The following is a 16,262-nucleotide window of genomic DNA, read 5'->3' as shown; positions in this document are numbered from 1 at the left end:
GCGGCTGCAGACATGAATCAGTGTGTGAAAACTATCACTGCTGTGGACAAAATTCCTCAAAACACACAGCATGCACAGTGTGTGTATGCACAGGACATAATTCACTACTAGATGAGGAGGATTGTAAATGGGGATTTTGTGAACTAAAGTCTATGTAGAAGCCACTGACAGATTATCTGTCATTGTTTTCAGACTGAGTTCAGCTGTCGACAGTAAATCTAGATTAAAATTTACAGTGCAGGGTTTTATACTGCAAGTCCTTAAAAAAAATTATGCCAAGTGTATTGTTAAAAAAACGGATTATTCCTAATCTATATTTGACACAATAGATTGTATAAGAAGCTCTGTGTTAAATCGATTTAAGTTTGGAAGTTGGAGCGAAGGGTCCTGAGTTTAACTTTTTTCTTTTTTTTCCACTCAAGCTTTCGTATCGCGAGAGCAGCGGAATAAAGAGAGAGAGAGAGAGAAAGGTTTGGGTAAAGTTGAGGGGATGAGGAAAGAGCTCTGCTGAGAGAGAGAGAGAGGGAGAGAGAGAGAGAGAGAGACACACACACACACACACAGTGAGTTTTTGCCATTCTCATCCTCTGGAATGCAAAGTCAACACACAACTGGATGCACACCAGCAGACTGCAGAAGTTACGATGCGCATCTATTTATAGCACCTTCTCCGCACTTTTCCTCTAACTTGTGTTCCGCAGTACCTGTAAGTTAAGAGTCAAGTAGTCCTCTGTCGGGTCGGAGGCGAATCTCCTGTTCGGGAGACGAGGTAAAGTAACGACTCAGTCGTGCGCAATTCTGCACATGATCTACACTGCATGCCTTTGCTTTTGCGCCTATCACCTGAATGCTTTTTTAAAAACTTAATTATGTTATAATCCATATCACAGCAGCCATCAGTGCAGCAGAGTTGTTTTTTTTATTTTTGTGCGCAGCATCTTCTGCGCTCTCCTGTGCGTCTTTTCCAAACTTTTTTTTCTCTTCTTTTTTCTTTGTAACTTTCTTTATTCTTTTTTTTTTTTTTTTTTTTTTTGCAGCTTTGACTCCAGACCTTTTGTCGGATACTTTTATTCTCCCGAGCACTGGAGCTGTGCGCGTTTGGGAGTGGACATGCCGGATTGTAAGCGTGGAGGACGGCTGCTGCAGTTGTCCGTGGCTCTGGTGGCCTTGCTGTCGCTCTGCGCCGAGCTTGGAGACGCCGCAGAGGTGTTGGAGACCGAGGACAGCGGGACGATGAGCAAGCAGACCGACTCCCGAGCCACCAGGGCCAAGAGGAGGGGAGGGTCGGACGTCCTCAGAGGGTAAATGCGATGCGGAGTGAATCCAATTCTCAACGTTTTTCTATTCCAACACTGTGCGCCAGTTATATGTGTTACACGCAGCTTTTCATTTAAATGAGTATCTTAACGTGTCTTTTGCAGCAGGTGTCAGTTCTGCTCGCGTAAAACTCTTTTATGACCATTGAAGGTTTTTAATCAGGCACGCAGAGACCCATGGGAGACATTGTCCGCGATGGGAAGTTCCGCGCAATTAAATACTGGCAAGAATATCACATTCCTGCTGACCGCAATTATAATTTATTAAATAATTTACTTGCAGACAAAGAAGGCCATTTGTCGTGTGTGGCTGTGGCAGAGAGAGAGAGAGAGAGAGAGCGAGGGAGAGACTAACAGTCTAATCCCTTCAGCCAAAAACACCACACCCCAGTTGTGGATAAATCACATCTGCAGCTGTACACAGTGGGTCACCGCTGGAGAGGTTGTGTGCATGTGTGTGCATGCGCAGAGAGAGAGAGCGAGGAAAAGAGAAGAAAAGAAAGAACTTGTGTGTGTCCAGCGATGACAGCAAACAGCTGATGAAGGTCGAACTGTGGACAGCTCAATGAGCATCCTCCGCAGGCATTCCTATTTGACGTGCTTGAAAAGAATTCATCAAAACATCTGGTTTCAGAGGAAGGAAGTGCATACGGGCGGCATTCTGTGTCACGCTGACTTAACCAGACATCCATCAGGCTTCGTGTTGCCCCTCAATCTGTTTGCAGTTACTCTGTACAGTGTATACACTGACCCCCCCGGGTCAGAACATGCCCAGTGGAAGCTTACCAATTCACATTTGACATATTGCAGAACTCTGGCGGGATGACTTAGACGTTCCCCCCCCCCCCCCTTTTTTTATGCAGGTGCGTCAGTTATCTTGGGCAGCATAATATTCTTCTCACCAACATTATTTATTTATTGGAAAAGTGCCCAGTCGCGCCCTCAAGTATCAACAGCACCGCAAGGAGCCCCCACCTTAACACCAGTCGGGTGGTTCCCAACGTAAGGCTCAGGACCGCAACAGCCGGTCACAAGACGGATCCACGGTGTCACTAGCAGCAGTAAATAATACTGTATAATTTATTTTATAACTTTTTTTCTTGTAAAATACTCACTACTCATGACACCTGCAATGAGTGTCATAAGTAGGCTCTGTGGGAAGTATGTGCATGAACATATTTCAGTATCATGGAAGGGGCCTCGTCCAATCCTCTGAAACGTCAATGGAATTTTGAGGTATGCGGCGCTGAGCACGCAATGGGGGAAGTTTAGGCCTTCATGAATCGGATGGACTTGACTTTGGAGCGATCTGAACAGTATATTGGGTCATTAATTCTGATGCCGCGTCTTTCCCAGACCAAATGTGTGTGGCTCACGGAACAACGCCTACTGCTGCCCCGGCTGGAAGACTCTGACCGGAGGAAACCAGTGCATTGTTCGTGAGTATCGCTTCCATTATTCCTGTTTTGTCGTAAATTCCGGTCAGGTTGGAATTTTGAGCTCTCGGTGACATTTTCGTATTGCAGCGCCCTGCCTCATTGTATGCGGAGCTATGAGGTCATAGAATGTTACACATCTTGGATGCAAAGTGGAACATTACTTGAAAAGTTCTTGTTAAAAAACATTTTAGTGTTTTTATTTTGTTACACCATAAGTAACGAACGTTGACGATTTTACCAAGTGTTGTTGCTTTCAGGTTCAGTTTTGTCTCCTTTAGTTTAGATCATCATTAGATTGGATCGATTATCAATAAGTCATAATAACAATGATGTTAAATCATTTCAGTGTCAGTTGCCTAATTAATGAGGCCCTTTAACTGGACTTAACTTGCGTACAAGCCAAACACTTGAAGGTGTTGATTACCTTTTTGGTTGGGTTAATGAACACAAGAAGCCGGTAACATGATGTAACCAAGTGGGAATTGGTCAATGTCCTCTGGAATTTTGGCAGTGGTTTCTGTTCTCCTTGTATTTCCTCCCACCCACTCTCTCTCTCTACCTCTCTCTCTCTCTCTCTCTCTCTCTACCTCTCTCTCTCCCCCTCCCAGTAGACAGGAAGCCCTGAGAGGCTGTAGAGTTGTTTGATTGCAGTCTGGCGGGTCGGCATGCCGGATGCCTGTCGCGGCTCTCTCTAACGACATTGTTTAGCAGTGGGGTTCAGGGACTTAGGGGTCAGTGGCCCGACTCTACCTGATGGGAGCTCGGTTCGGGGGACAATGCCAACAACAATCTGTGGGAAAGAGAACAAATGAGCGAAAAAAAACAGCCTGCGCCAACCGCAAACACACGCTGGTAGACATTTATCCTGACAAAAATCAAAGAGGAAAATAACTTAACGTTGTTGCAAAATGTGCTTAATAACTCAAACCATGCAGAAAACCAGCAGGGGACAGACTGACAGGCAAATAGATTTTGCACCATAAAGTGAGCATTGCAGTGTTATTTTACCTTGTACCTGACAAAGGAAGTTTGTTATGTTTGACCGAGTGTCATGTTCTCCTTTGCAGCGATCTGCCGGAGTACATGTGGAGATGGTTTCTGCTCCAGACCCAACATGTGCACCTGCCCCAACGGCCAGATCGCCCCATCCTGTGGATCCAAGTCAGGTTGTTAAACAGTTCCTTCCCTTTCCCACGGAGTGGACTCCTTTGAAGCTTGCTATCATATGCTTCATGGGTTTTTATAATATAGTTGGCATACACAGAGATGTTCACTGATATTTGGCTTAGATTAATGTAATGATCTGCCGTCGAAAGAACAACCATTTTACCGTGCAGTAAGAACAATGTCTGGCAGTGATGTCTTGTCATATCTTATCCTCCGTGGCATGAAATGAAAGAGGTTGCAATTGGCTCAGATCTCTTCAGGATCCTTAAACTAAAAGAGCACTAACTTTTGGTACAGAAATATGAGATACTAAGCCAAAAAAGCATGCCATGAAAATGTGTCAAGCAATTAAATATATATATATATATATCTATGTTGCAATCACGTTCTTGCAAATAGCGGCCAATCTCGCGGGGTGTGTGCGTGTGTGAGTCCTTCGGGCGTGTGCGTGTGTGCTTTGGAAGACGTCCACAGTCAACATCTCCTCCATGTTGCTCTTCTTGCAGCTCTCGATGTACTTATCTCTTTGCACGCCGTGACTTTCTAGGAAATATCTGAGCATGATTTTGCAGTTCAGAGGGTATTCTGTTTAGTTTGTTGACTTTTGCAAATGTCTGTTTGTGTGTGTATGTGCCGTTGTGCCCACAGTCCAGCACTGTAACGTTCGGTGTATGAACGGGGGCTCGTGTGCCGAGGACAACTGCCAGTGTCAGAAAGGCTACGTGGGAAACCACTGCGGTCAACGTAAGGATCATCCAGAAAACACGACAAAACCCACTGTGACACACTTTAACATTGGCAGCATGTTTTAAAATCGACACGTTAGATTGAAACAAAGAGGAGTTGAATCGCACTCAATTCCTCCCACGCCTTTCGCAGACTGGCCACATCTCTGGAACAAACGGGCAGAGCAGAGAGCGCATTCAGACCCAAAGTCAGACCTTTTTGGAAGAGAAAACAAAGTCAAACTGTAAAATGATCAATCAAAACTCTGTCAAACATCTGGTGCTGTGTGCAGATCATGTTCGTGATTCAACTTGCATGCGTTCTGTGGTCGTGTGTGCTGTTGTCCTTTGTAATGACGGATAATTGCCAGCATTCTCCGCTTGTCTGTGGCTGGTCCAATCAACGGCTGCTCCGTTTTGTTTCTGCCATCTGACTCCCTTTTAGCCGCGTCGTCCTGGAAGTCATTTCGGGACGGCACTGTTAGCACAACCAATAAAAACGACGGCCTATGAGACCCAAAGTCTGGAAACCAAAAATATCCCGAGAATCCCTCCTCGTCCTAGTCGTCGTGTCATTGCTTGTTTTCCTCTCTTTTCTTCTCCAGCGGTCTGTGAAAACGGTTGTCTCAACGGAGGACGCTGCGTGGGCCCCAACAGATGTGTATGTACCTACGGCTTCACCGGCGCCCAGTGCGAACGAGGTAACGGGCGCCACGCTCGCGGTGCTCTGCATTGCCCACACTGTCTCTATGCTTTACATTCTCGCCGGGAATGGACGGCAATTGAACTTGTGCCACCAGCACCAATAATGTGGACGGTTGATGGTTTATTTGCATGTCAAAGCTTGAGCTCGGAAATGAAAACGATTTTCCACATCTGTTCCTAAACAACGCTCTGGGGAATGTAACGTCTTTCTAAATACGCGCTGTTTGTTAACTGAAGACCTCCCAACCTCCTGCGGTCGCTCTCTTGCACACGAAAGCAAAAGCTCCCAAAGTATACAAGCGCACGCAAACCCGAGGGCGGCCTCCGCTGTGTCTGCGCCCGGGGTCTGTGGCGGCGATGACCTGTGGAGGTCAAAGATGGGACCTTGTAAAGCTAATATTTAGATTGCCGGCAAAGCTCCTAGTTAGCAACGTCCCTCTCCGACGAGGCCGTGCTTCAGAGTCTGTCGGGTCTGGATCGGAATCGGTGCTTCAGTTTACTTTCGCGTGCAGCTAATAAGGCTGCGTTCGGTTGCCTGGTGGGTTGGAGCCAGGTCTTATCTGCTGAAGCACACCATTACATGTTGGGACTTTGGTTTCCACTCTTTCCTGTGGAAGATTGGCCAAAGTGCTTCTGAGACTGCTGAGGAATTCCAGTTCGGCAGTATGCTTTTCGGGGGGAACACAAGAAACGCCGTTGTGTTGTGCGATGTGTTTTCTGGTGCACGTGCAAAAGATACGGCCGCATAGTTTGTCTTGTAAGGTGACAAGCATGCAAACTGGCCAGTCACCGTCTGCTGCTTTTTGAATAGTTGTTCCCTGTTTGCTACAGTGATGGTGTTGTTCTGTTCTGTTGATTGGAACAGGCAGACGTTTTGTTGAGTGTGTGTGTGTGTGTGTGTGTGTGATTATCTGGAAACAACGGCTTGGCAACCAACTTCATCTTGACAGTTCGATGTGCTGAATATATCTAGAGAGCTTTTCAAAAGTGAGGATCTGCTGTTTTATTCTGTTTCATGTTATCATTAAATTTATACGATCAATATTTATGAGTTTTGATGCTATTTGAAGATTTCATGGATTTGGATTTGGGGACTTTTGATGGGCAACAGTTAACTTCACTGAGTCTAAATTGGTCAGTTTTTTGGTCCTTCATCTTGCATTTTGTTGCTCTAAGAGAGGTGGTGAAAGAACGCCATCGGATACAGTGGCGTTTTGGGTTTGGTTACTTTCGTTGGAATTTCCTTGGCTAGTATCACCTCCAAAGGGGAAATCATTCTCTCCCAGAAGCGCATGCATGACGTACATGTGTTCACACATGCACAACGCCACGCTGTTTTTGATGCAATTTACAGAACCGTGCCCGACATTACGGCCTGATCTTATCACACTTACAAAAGCAAAAGCTTTTCTGCAACCACGTGATGTGACCAGGGGAGAAGTCGCTGCAATCAGGAGGTTTCTCTAGAATGTGGAAGCAATCTTGGTGCAATCAGGGCTCAGCGTGAACACATCACCACTCCGGAGCTGTGCGACTTTGAGCTGTGCGTCAAAGCGACTTGGTGCCGCCGCCGCCGCCAGGCGCAGCCTGACTGCAGTGAAAAGGCCGCCTGGCACATCAACGCGTTTCTTTGTTGGTCACAAATGTGATTTAGGTCGGAATGTGGGACTGGTGAGTTCCAGCCGCACTGCTGCCGATCGCACGCAGGGCTCCCTGCTCCCGCCTTCAGGGTCGTTTAGCTGCCGGAGCAATAAATTTGAGCTGTTCGCCGTGACGCCGGCCAGTTCTTTTGGGACGGTGGTGAAAAGCGATAACAGGTGAGTCACTCAGTCGATAAGTCAGCAGTCAGTGAGCACAACAGGGAGGCCGGGCAGTCAGCTGAGGGGCTCTCTTGTCTCTTAATGCCTCCCTGACTTTCCCCCATCAGGCAGCGCTCTAGCTGAATGAAAATCTCAGTAGATAGATAACCGAGTGTGTGTGTGTGTGTGTGTCTGTGCGCGTGTCTTTGAGCGCGCGCTCAAACTTGTTAGTCCCAGGAGGATGGAGGAGTCTGCTGACGGGCCAATAGTGTGTGGAAAACGCAGGCAAACATGCACACACGAAAGCATATGCATAAAGTCTGCCCACCGTCTTAGAGGAGGTAGAATGGAGGAGGGTGGACGTGGAAAGGATGGATGGACTTTAGTGTGTGTTTGCGTGTGTGTACAACCCTTTTGGAGTTCATCCAGGAAGCTCTTTTGACCCACTTCCCTGCAGGCTTCCCTCCTGTCCACACCACGGCCGTTGCTGTGCATAAACTCCACGGTCATTGTGGAAGCCAGCATTTATATCATGGCCCAAAATTAACTTGAACTCCTGCACTGACGTGAAATTGCGCGCTAATGAGCGTCAAAGCAAACTATCCGCCTGCCTAACGAGGTGCACTTTTACTGAGGCGACTACCGTCATTTTGCAAAACACGTTTTTTTTCAAAAGTAGAGCAACAACGCAAAAAAAAACAAGCAGCGGCATTTTTGTAAGTTTTGGTCTGTTGAGATCATCTCTGGCTAGACTGCGGATGAGGGGCTGGGACATTGGCTTACGTTCTGTGTGCGTTTGTGTGTGAACATGTGCGATTGCTCCCAGATGTACAGGACGTGGGTGGATCCGCCAAACGTATGCAGTTCACAGAGAGACAGTGAGATGACAGATGAAATGACAACACTTTCACCCCACAGCTGTCCGCCTCTCCCTGTTTACCTCAGCTGACTGTTTAAGTGCTGCACTTGTGTTTGCTTTATTTCATGCTCAGATCTTTGTGTTTTTTTTAGGTTTTATGTCAGATGAATTATGTGTGGCGGCCCGACCGTAATAACACATAAACTGTAATCTGATGAAAAGAGAAACTTGAGTTCTTTACACAGTCTGCTGTACTTATGCAGGCGCCATGTAAAAACTTTCCATAGCTCCTGTTATCTCTTTTTTCCTCTGCGGTGCTTTGCCTTGTGGTTGGAGGTGAGGCGCATCGTTTGGGCTTTGTGTGAATACGGAAGATGCCCGTGCAGCTGGTTGGGTTTGTTTTCTTTAGAAAAGCTTTAGCATTAGTTACTACAAGCGGACTAAAGTGGATACCAATTCTGTTACTAATGACTGATGAAATAGTACATTTGGGGAAATGCAATGAAGAATGACGCCACTCTCATACCTGTCTGTTAGATATGCAGCTTAGTTTAGCAACGACTGGCTAATGACTTGAAAGTAACTGACTGTAAGTCTGATTACCAGCAAACTTATTAGCAGAAATGAACTTTACTTTGTTTGTTTAATCTGTTTAAAACAACATGTTGCAGGTTTAAAGGGGACTTTGTGCCGAGCTATCAATCTTCTTATATAACTCTCAAATATATATAATAAATAATTCTCAAATGTTCTAGCTGTTCCGGCCGACTGATTTATATTTTTTAGATTGGTTCCGTTAATTCTGTTATGATGCATTACGATCTGAGTTCAGTTTAGCTTGATGTACCCACTTTCTGGTAAATGTGCATTCCTCCGCTGGGTGAACAGAGAAGTAGACTAATGATTACAAGCACTCGGTCCCCTGTAGAGCCGGAGCAGGAGGGAGTGGGGAAAGAGAAGCAGAGATGACCCAGTTCTGTTCCACACAGCTCCGGTGCCAGAGGCGGAGAGAGAGAGCGCGGAGGCCGTGGTGCACGTGACGGATCTGGGCCGGGCCCCCGTCCGCACGGGAAACGCACAATGTCTCGTTTGTTTTAAACGACTGCGCCGTTGGAACTGGTCTCTCCCTCTTTCCTCTCGCCGTCTGTTGTCTGCCCGTGAAATGTGGAAATGATTTTCGCTTCTGGATTTCGGCCAGGTTCGTCCGCGAAGGGAGGGACGGATTTTTTCACCCTCTCTTTCTTCTCCGCCCCTCTATCTCTGTTTCGCCGGTCTCCCCAAACGCTCACCTGATAAGGTTGGGCGATTTCGGTAAATCCGTGGGGAATTTGCAGGACGGGGTGGTGAGAAGGTGAATGCGTGCCAGGGAGGGATCAAAGGAATGAGGAATAAACCCGTTTGGAGGGGAGATGAGGTTAAGAATCTTGACGAAGGGGCTTTCTTTACACACTTGAGCTGCACGTTTATTATGAGCCGAGCTCCGTCAATCAGCCACTGCTGGCTGATCAGGGACGGTCAATTCCCTGGATTGTGTGTGTGTAGAAAAATGAGAAAAAGCAGCACACTCAACTGTTGCTACGTGATATTTTATCACACACATTACAAGCGACTACAGAACCGATGATCATATGTTGGGTGCACCACACTGTTTTTTTTATTGTTTCTTCTAGCCTGTGTCTTTTACTCTCCACATCCCCCCACATAACTTTAAAAGCTTTTCCAGACTCCGTCCCTATCTGTGCTTTTCTCTATCACATACACATACACACACACACACACACACACACACACACACATGCACATTCAATGCACCTGAGAGCCAGACCGATTAAAATGCCAGGAGCAGACAATGCATTCTTTATGGAGTGTGTTACTGTCCGCTCTGCAGACCTTTCATCACTTGCGCTGTAAGGGAGTTGTAGATGTCACACAAAATTGCATTCAGTTTGAACGTTTCTTTTTCATGTACGCCAGATATAAGTTATTCACTCACAGATTCAACTTCAGCTTCCAGGTTTTTCCGGAATATAAACGTCTTCGTCACAACTCAAAGTTGTACTTTTTTTTTAATCCAACAGACTTTAACCAATGGAAGGTTTTTTTTTTCTGTATGTGCAAAACAGGACACAAAACGTTGCTGTTTTGCGTCGCATTTATACTAGAAACAAAAAACGAAAACAAATCCAAGTTTCCACAAAAACAAGCTCTTGCTTCGCCCTCTGCAGACTACCGCACCGGGCCGTGCTTCGCCTCGGTGCACAACCAGATGTGTCAGGGCCAGCTCACAGGCATCGTGTGCACAAAGACTTTGTGCTGCGCCACAGTGGGACGGGCTTGGGGTCACCCCTGCGAGATGTGCCCGGCCCAGCCTCAGCCCTGCCGCAGAGGGTTCATACCAAACCACCGCACCGGGGCGTGCCAAGGTAAGAGTCTGTTCCTCATCATCCCCCTCTCCTTTTCTGTCTCTCTCGCCCTCCCCCGCTCCTTTCCTCCAGGTAAAGTGCCGCTTCCATCCCCAGCCGTTTTAACTCCTTCTCCCTCACCGTCCGGCGTTTGCCCCCCTCCCTCCCCCTGCAGAGGATTAGTTCTAATTGGGTTAAATTGGGGTGGGTGGCAGTGCCTCCCACATGTGCATGGAATGCCCGCAGACACCCGCTGTGTGCGCGGCTGTCAGAGTCAGTAACACGGGTCAGTGGCGGTGCCACGTGGGAGAGCTCATTTATGGTAAGACGGCCCTCTGCCTGTCTGCCACAGAACCAACATAGCAGAACCTCTGCAGGGGGGGCGGACCCGAGCGAGGAGGGACTGCATCAGGTCACAGCCTACAGAGACCTACATTTAATTCCGTCGTATTCATCCAATCAATGCAACTCACACAAGTTATTGGATGGACAGGTTGATTGACTGATCCGGTGGTTTAAATTCAACTTTTTAATAACGGCATAGTGTCAAATCTCTTTCCAATACTACTTTTTGAATTATGTTCCTCCCGTAGGAGACATTCCTCTCGCTCCCTCTCGTTCTCTTTTCCCTCGTCACAGTAATGTCAGAGCCGGACTCTTAAAACCCACCCAGTTTCACTCCAGGCACCTCCAGACGTGTTAATGTTAGTCCTTGTGTGTGCTCATTTTGTATCATCTCTATCATTTTCCTCCTTTTGTACATCCAAGCGACGTGTGCCCACGTGCTGCAGTGTGAATTAACTGTATGCTTTGTATGTACAGATGTGGACGAGTGCCAGGCCATCCCTGGCATCTGTGAAGGAGGAAACTGTATCAACACAGTGGGGTCCTTTGAGTGTAAATGCCCCGCTGGGCACAAGTTCAACGAGGTCTCACAGAAATGTGATGGTAGGAATCAAGCGGGCAGCCATACATATAAAACTGTGAAACGTCTGACTCTCAGAGTGTGCTTGAATGACAGGGCAGGCTAAGATGAATTATTTTAAAAGCTCCTTGTTAACAGTGTGAAAGTAGAGTTAAAAGCCACATCCGTCTAGATGTGGTTAGCTTCACCTCAGCTGCGGTATTCTGATTATTACTCTGTGGGGAAAGACCACACATAAGCCACTTCGCCCTTCCCTTGAAACACGTTTAATTAAACCAAGGCAGCACCCAGATTTTTCTTGGTAATCCTGTTTAACGCTTAATTGTGAGGCTTGAAAGAGGCTTATCCTCCGCTATACAAGACTGTAACTTTTGAAACGATACTTTCTTTCCTCATAAGAATAGAGTGATGATAAGCAGTAGAAACGCTCAAGGGTTTTACTGTTCTAACCTTATTTGGTCTGGTCCGATCAGTAGTTTATGTTAGTAAATGTAAATAGTGCTGTGAAATACACATTTCAGAGTCGCTTCCCTGACTTGTCTCCATACTATTTGGCATTTTAGTAAATCTACTCAGCGGGTGTGTCAATGTATGATATGATTCAAGAGACCTAATGAACAACTTCACACTGGCTTAAATAATTATTAGATCACAGATCTGTTCTTAGTTTTAAAGGGGGGCCTCACTCTGCACCACATCTAGCACGTTAAGACCCACCGTTTGCTTGTGTAAAATGGTTGGCTAATTAAGACCCGAGTATGACACTTTCCAGACCGAGTTTGACTTTAGTTGAACAGGCTGAGCAGGCTCATTTGCAGAGTAAAATATGTGCTATTTCATGCCCAGAAATAATTACCGGAAAACTTCTGGATGGTCTAAAAAATATTCTCAACTGTTCAAAGTTACAGCGTATTTCTACACAGGCTTTGTGCAACGGTGCTAACAGATGAGCAGCTACAGAGGCCCCTGGGTTTAATATCCTGCGACAATGCCTTATTTCCATTGTTCCTGCCAACATGTGCTCAAGTCCCTTTTGAAAGCATTCACATTTAATGTGAATCTCTTTCATCGAAAGTTAAGATCACTGTGCCGTTTTCTTTCTTTTTTTTTTTTTTTACAAACAGGAAGGGATCTGAAATGTTTTTGTTCATTTCCTTCTCTCCTCTCCTCCGTCATCTCCTTTCCTCTCCTCTCCTTTTTGCAGATCTGGACGAGTGTTCAAACATTCCAGGTCTCTGTGGTGTAGGCGAATGCTCCAACACTGCCGGCAGCTACTTCTGCAAGTGTCCCCAGGGATATTACACCTCCTCGGATGGATCCAGGTGTATAGGTGAGCCGTCCGGCGCTCCTCAAAAATCTGTCCAACGTTCCAACTGGTACCGGACTCACTTTGTTTCTTAATCTGAGGAGCAGAAATGCTGGGAGGACCAAGTGAACTCCTGTAAGCCTCCTCCCGTACGTTACACTGTGTGTGCGTCTTTCTATCGGCGTGTGCATGCCGGGGGGGGGGGGGGGGGGGGGGGTTGATAACAGTCCCACACGCACACATATACACGCACGCAATCACCCGAAAAGCCTGTTAAGCTTGCGGGTTCAGCTTAGTTTGACCCGAAACAGACCAGGAAGGAATTTGGGTCAGCACAGACCATTAGATGTGCACGCAGTTACTCTTACATGCACGTACACACACACGCGCACATCCATCAGCACACAAACATTATGCAAAACCACGCTCACATTGCCCCCCCCCCTCCGCGCCCCCCCCGGCAGAGGATGTTTGCAGCGGAGGAATGTTTGAGTCTGTTGCTCCAGAAAACTTTTGCTCCAAACATTCTAGTTTGTTTCCCATAGAGCAACAACTACTCCGACCCCCCGAAGGGCCCGAATGTTTTTCCCTCAAATCTTCTCCGCTCGCCTGACATTTTGTCCAACCTGAGCAAGCAACCAGCAACCGCGGCCTGTCGGTTTCTCCACGTGAATATGATGGATGGGCTCCGTGTGAAACAAGACTTGATATATTTATGTTAATAGAGAAGCTAAGTGCGCGTCATGCTGGTGCACAGGGCCAGAAACTGCAGGCTGTAGAAAAAGGTTCTCATAAATACCAAGTGGTGACTATTGGCTTCCAAATGATGGAAAATGTGAAGCAACAACCACTACGTTTTGATTGCTTGTGCCAGTGCGCTCGACAAGAAGGAAACACCATACAGCACGCCGATGCTAACTTCCTGCTGTGATCTTTCCCACAGATTCACGAGGTGGATACTGCTTTGCTAGCCTGCTGAACGGGCGCTGCGCCAACCAAAACTCGCAGCTGGTGACCAAAATGCAGTGCTGCTGTGACAGTGGACGCTGCTGGTCCGATAGATCCACCCCTGAAATGTGCCCCATTCGTGGAACAGGTGTGGTCCCCCGTTTCTGGTTGGCGTACCTGTGTCAAAGCCTCCACCACACAAAGATAACCCTCCTGTTGTTTTCCCACGTGTGCTCATTTTAGAGGAGTACCAGAAGCTGTGCTTCCAGATGCCTGATGGTCGTGTCCCAGGAAGCCCCGACGTGCCCGGCATCTACCCGATCCTATATCCCGGGCAAACTCCTGGTCAAGTCCCTGGACAGGTACCAGTGTTTCCCGGTCAAATTCCCATCCAGGTGCCTGGTCAAGGGCCGGGTCCGTTTCCTGGACAAATTCCAGGCCAGATCCCAGGTCAGATCCCAGGCCAGATCCCAGGCCAGATCCCAGGACAATTCCCATATCCAGGACAACTGCCGTTACAACCTCAACCAGGTACCCTCTTACTCTCTGCTTTTGTTTGGTTCACCTTGGCATGTCTTTGTAGCTGACGCGTGCCATCGGGTCTCATGACTCATGTTCTGGTGCGACTCATTGGATGGGTAACGCTCTACACCCATTGGTCTCCTGTTGCCATTTTCAAAATCCCTGTTTTGAGAAATCACAACACAAACCCCAACAAGCTAACGAGCTACATGTTAACGATGGTTCCTTTCACTCAGACTAACCTCGCACTGACGTAAGGCTGCTCGTTTCATTTGGGTTTTGGCGAATCAACAGAAAAGTATAAGTATGAGAGAAAAAGTATAAGTGACAGTTTTGCACACCAGGCCATGTCAAGAGCTTATTTAGGCAAAGTTCTAAGCAACGACGTTTTACAAGGGAGCCTGGAAAAGTTTAGGTTTCTCTTCGGAAATTCCAACAACGTTGCGCTTTTCTGTTTTAATGAGAATCATAGTGACTTTAGTACATCTGGCAATTCAAGACTACAAGCAGTTGAGCTATTAAGTTTATTTTACCAATTTCTTCTAAACGTAATGTTTCGTTAATTACTGACGGATTTTCCTGAATATAAAAGAATGTGTTTTTCCTTACAGCATTTTGTGCGTGTGAATGTTTTTTCTGTCAGGTCCCGGTATTATCCAAACCCAGAACATCACCAACATGTGCCAGGCCTACCGCACCCTCTGCCAGAACGGCAGGTGTATCCCCATGCCGAGCATCGGGTACCGCTGTGAGTGCAACATGGGCTTCAAGTTGAATGACAGAGGAGAGTGCTTCGGTAAGTCGGTTCCTCCAGCGTCGCACCAAGAGGCGGCCGAAAAAGGTGGACGGTGGTTTATGAGCTTCACGTTTGTTCCCCAGATGCCGATGAGTGTGAGAGAAGCCCGTGTGCTCACGGAGACTGTGTGAACACGCCCGGGTCTTACATCTGTCAGTGTCCAGCTGGATTCCAGACTACCGCCACCAGGACGGAGTGCCGAGGTTACAAATACACACACACACACACATACACACGCGCGCGCGCATGTGCACACACCTTTAACAAGATGCGTTTGTTTGTGTCGGCCAGACCTGGACGAGTGTGTGGCCAACGGCCGCATCTGCAACAACGGCCGCTGTGTGAACACCGTGGGAAGCTTCCACTGCGTCTGCAACGCTGGATTCGAGATTTCAGGAGATGGAAAAAACTGTCAAGGTCCGTCAAGGGCTGACATCTGCATTCATGGAGTTGGGACATTTTTAAAGGGGCAGTTTTCTGTAATAGCCACAGTATGTGTAATGTTTAAGTTTAATGGACCGTGGCTCTGTGGGAGGTGATGATTTACTGCCGGTTTAAGGGCCGGTGCCGTAATAGACATCTTTTTAAGTAATCGAGCTGGTTGTTCTGTCTACCAACCTTCTTCTAAAAGACTCCATATTATCTATATTTTCTTCTCTCACCTTGCAGGCATCAATTGGTTTTCATTTATTTTAGTATATTGGCCCTTTTATAAAGGGCCAATATACTGTATATCTATAGTTTTTATTAGAACTACAGCAGAACCTTTTTTTCTGAACCAGTTTAAACAGTGGGGCCTGTTGTTTTGTTAATGAATGTGCCAAGATACAAATTTGAAGTCTTTGGCTGCGAAAAAGCAACATTTGTTGCCTAAAATGTCCTGATTGCTTTGCTAGCTTATTGTTTGTCCTCTTTATCTTTACCAAAAGCACAGCTATCAAGCTATCAAATTGTTTCTGTTCATTCACAGACCAGGACGAATGTCTGATCAGGAACATGTGTCTGAATGGACTGTGTATCAATGACGATGGCAGCTTCAAATGCATCTGTAAACCTGGGTTCCTGCTGGACACCAGTGGACGCATGTGTGTAGGTGAGTTCATCATGAGGAGCCACGGATCGTTACAGTTTAATGTAGCCGGCTACTTGAACCAGTAAATACTTTGAGTCGATTCGCTCTTTTGACGAGCATTTTCAGCTCGCTTGTAAGGTCACTTTCTCTCAGGCATGCAGTGAACAAGCCAAAAAAATCCCCCTAAAAGCCTGGAAAACCCCCTCAGCATCCTGGCAGGCCAGCTGGACTTTTTTGGTCCCGCCTGTTTTGAGATTCCTGCAGCCTTCTAACACCGAAAC

The 16,262-nt window shown here is 46.9% G+C and overlaps 1 protein-coding gene across 1 annotated transcript in view; it reads left to right on the top strand.

Annotated features, from left to right (window-relative positions):
* The first annotated feature begins 504 nt into the window (after window positions 1-504).
* Window positions 505-16,262, top strand: part of fbn1 (fibrillin 1) — a 48,312-nt gene continuing 32,554 nt past the window's right edge. The window contains exons 1-15 of the mRNA XM_040167956.2: window positions 505-769; window positions 1,038-1,301; window positions 2,673-2,755; window positions 3,823-3,921; window positions 4,571-4,666; window positions 5,253-5,348; window positions 10,236-10,433; window positions 11,235-11,360; window positions 12,542-12,667; window positions 13,587-13,739; window positions 13,835-14,122; window positions 14,757-14,909; window positions 14,993-15,112; window positions 15,201-15,326; window positions 15,880-16,002. Of these exons, the coding sequence (XP_040023890.1) occupies window positions 1,111-1,301; window positions 2,673-2,755; window positions 3,823-3,921; window positions 4,571-4,666; window positions 5,253-5,348; window positions 10,236-10,433; window positions 11,235-11,360; window positions 12,542-12,667; window positions 13,587-13,739; window positions 13,835-14,122; window positions 14,757-14,909; window positions 14,993-15,112; window positions 15,201-15,326; window positions 15,880-16,002 (1,978 nt within the window). The 5' untranslated portion in view covers window positions 505-769; window positions 1,038-1,110. The remainder of the gene's footprint in view (window positions 770-1,037; window positions 1,302-2,672; window positions 2,756-3,822; window positions 3,922-4,570; window positions 4,667-5,252; window positions 5,349-10,235; window positions 10,434-11,234; window positions 11,361-12,541; window positions 12,668-13,586; window positions 13,740-13,834; window positions 14,123-14,756; window positions 14,910-14,992; window positions 15,113-15,200; window positions 15,327-15,879; window positions 16,003-16,262) is intronic.

The sequence above is a fragment of the Gasterosteus aculeatus genome, chromosome 12, assembly GCF_964276395.1.
Source record: "Gasterosteus aculeatus chromosome 12, fGasAcu3.hap1.1, whole genome shotgun sequence".
In the NCBI taxonomy this organism is placed as follows: Eukaryota; Metazoa; Chordata; class Actinopteri; order Perciformes; family Gasterosteidae; genus Gasterosteus; species Gasterosteus aculeatus.
Note: the sequence above shows the minus strand (reverse complement) of the source record. Positions and strands in the feature narration are given on the sequence as shown.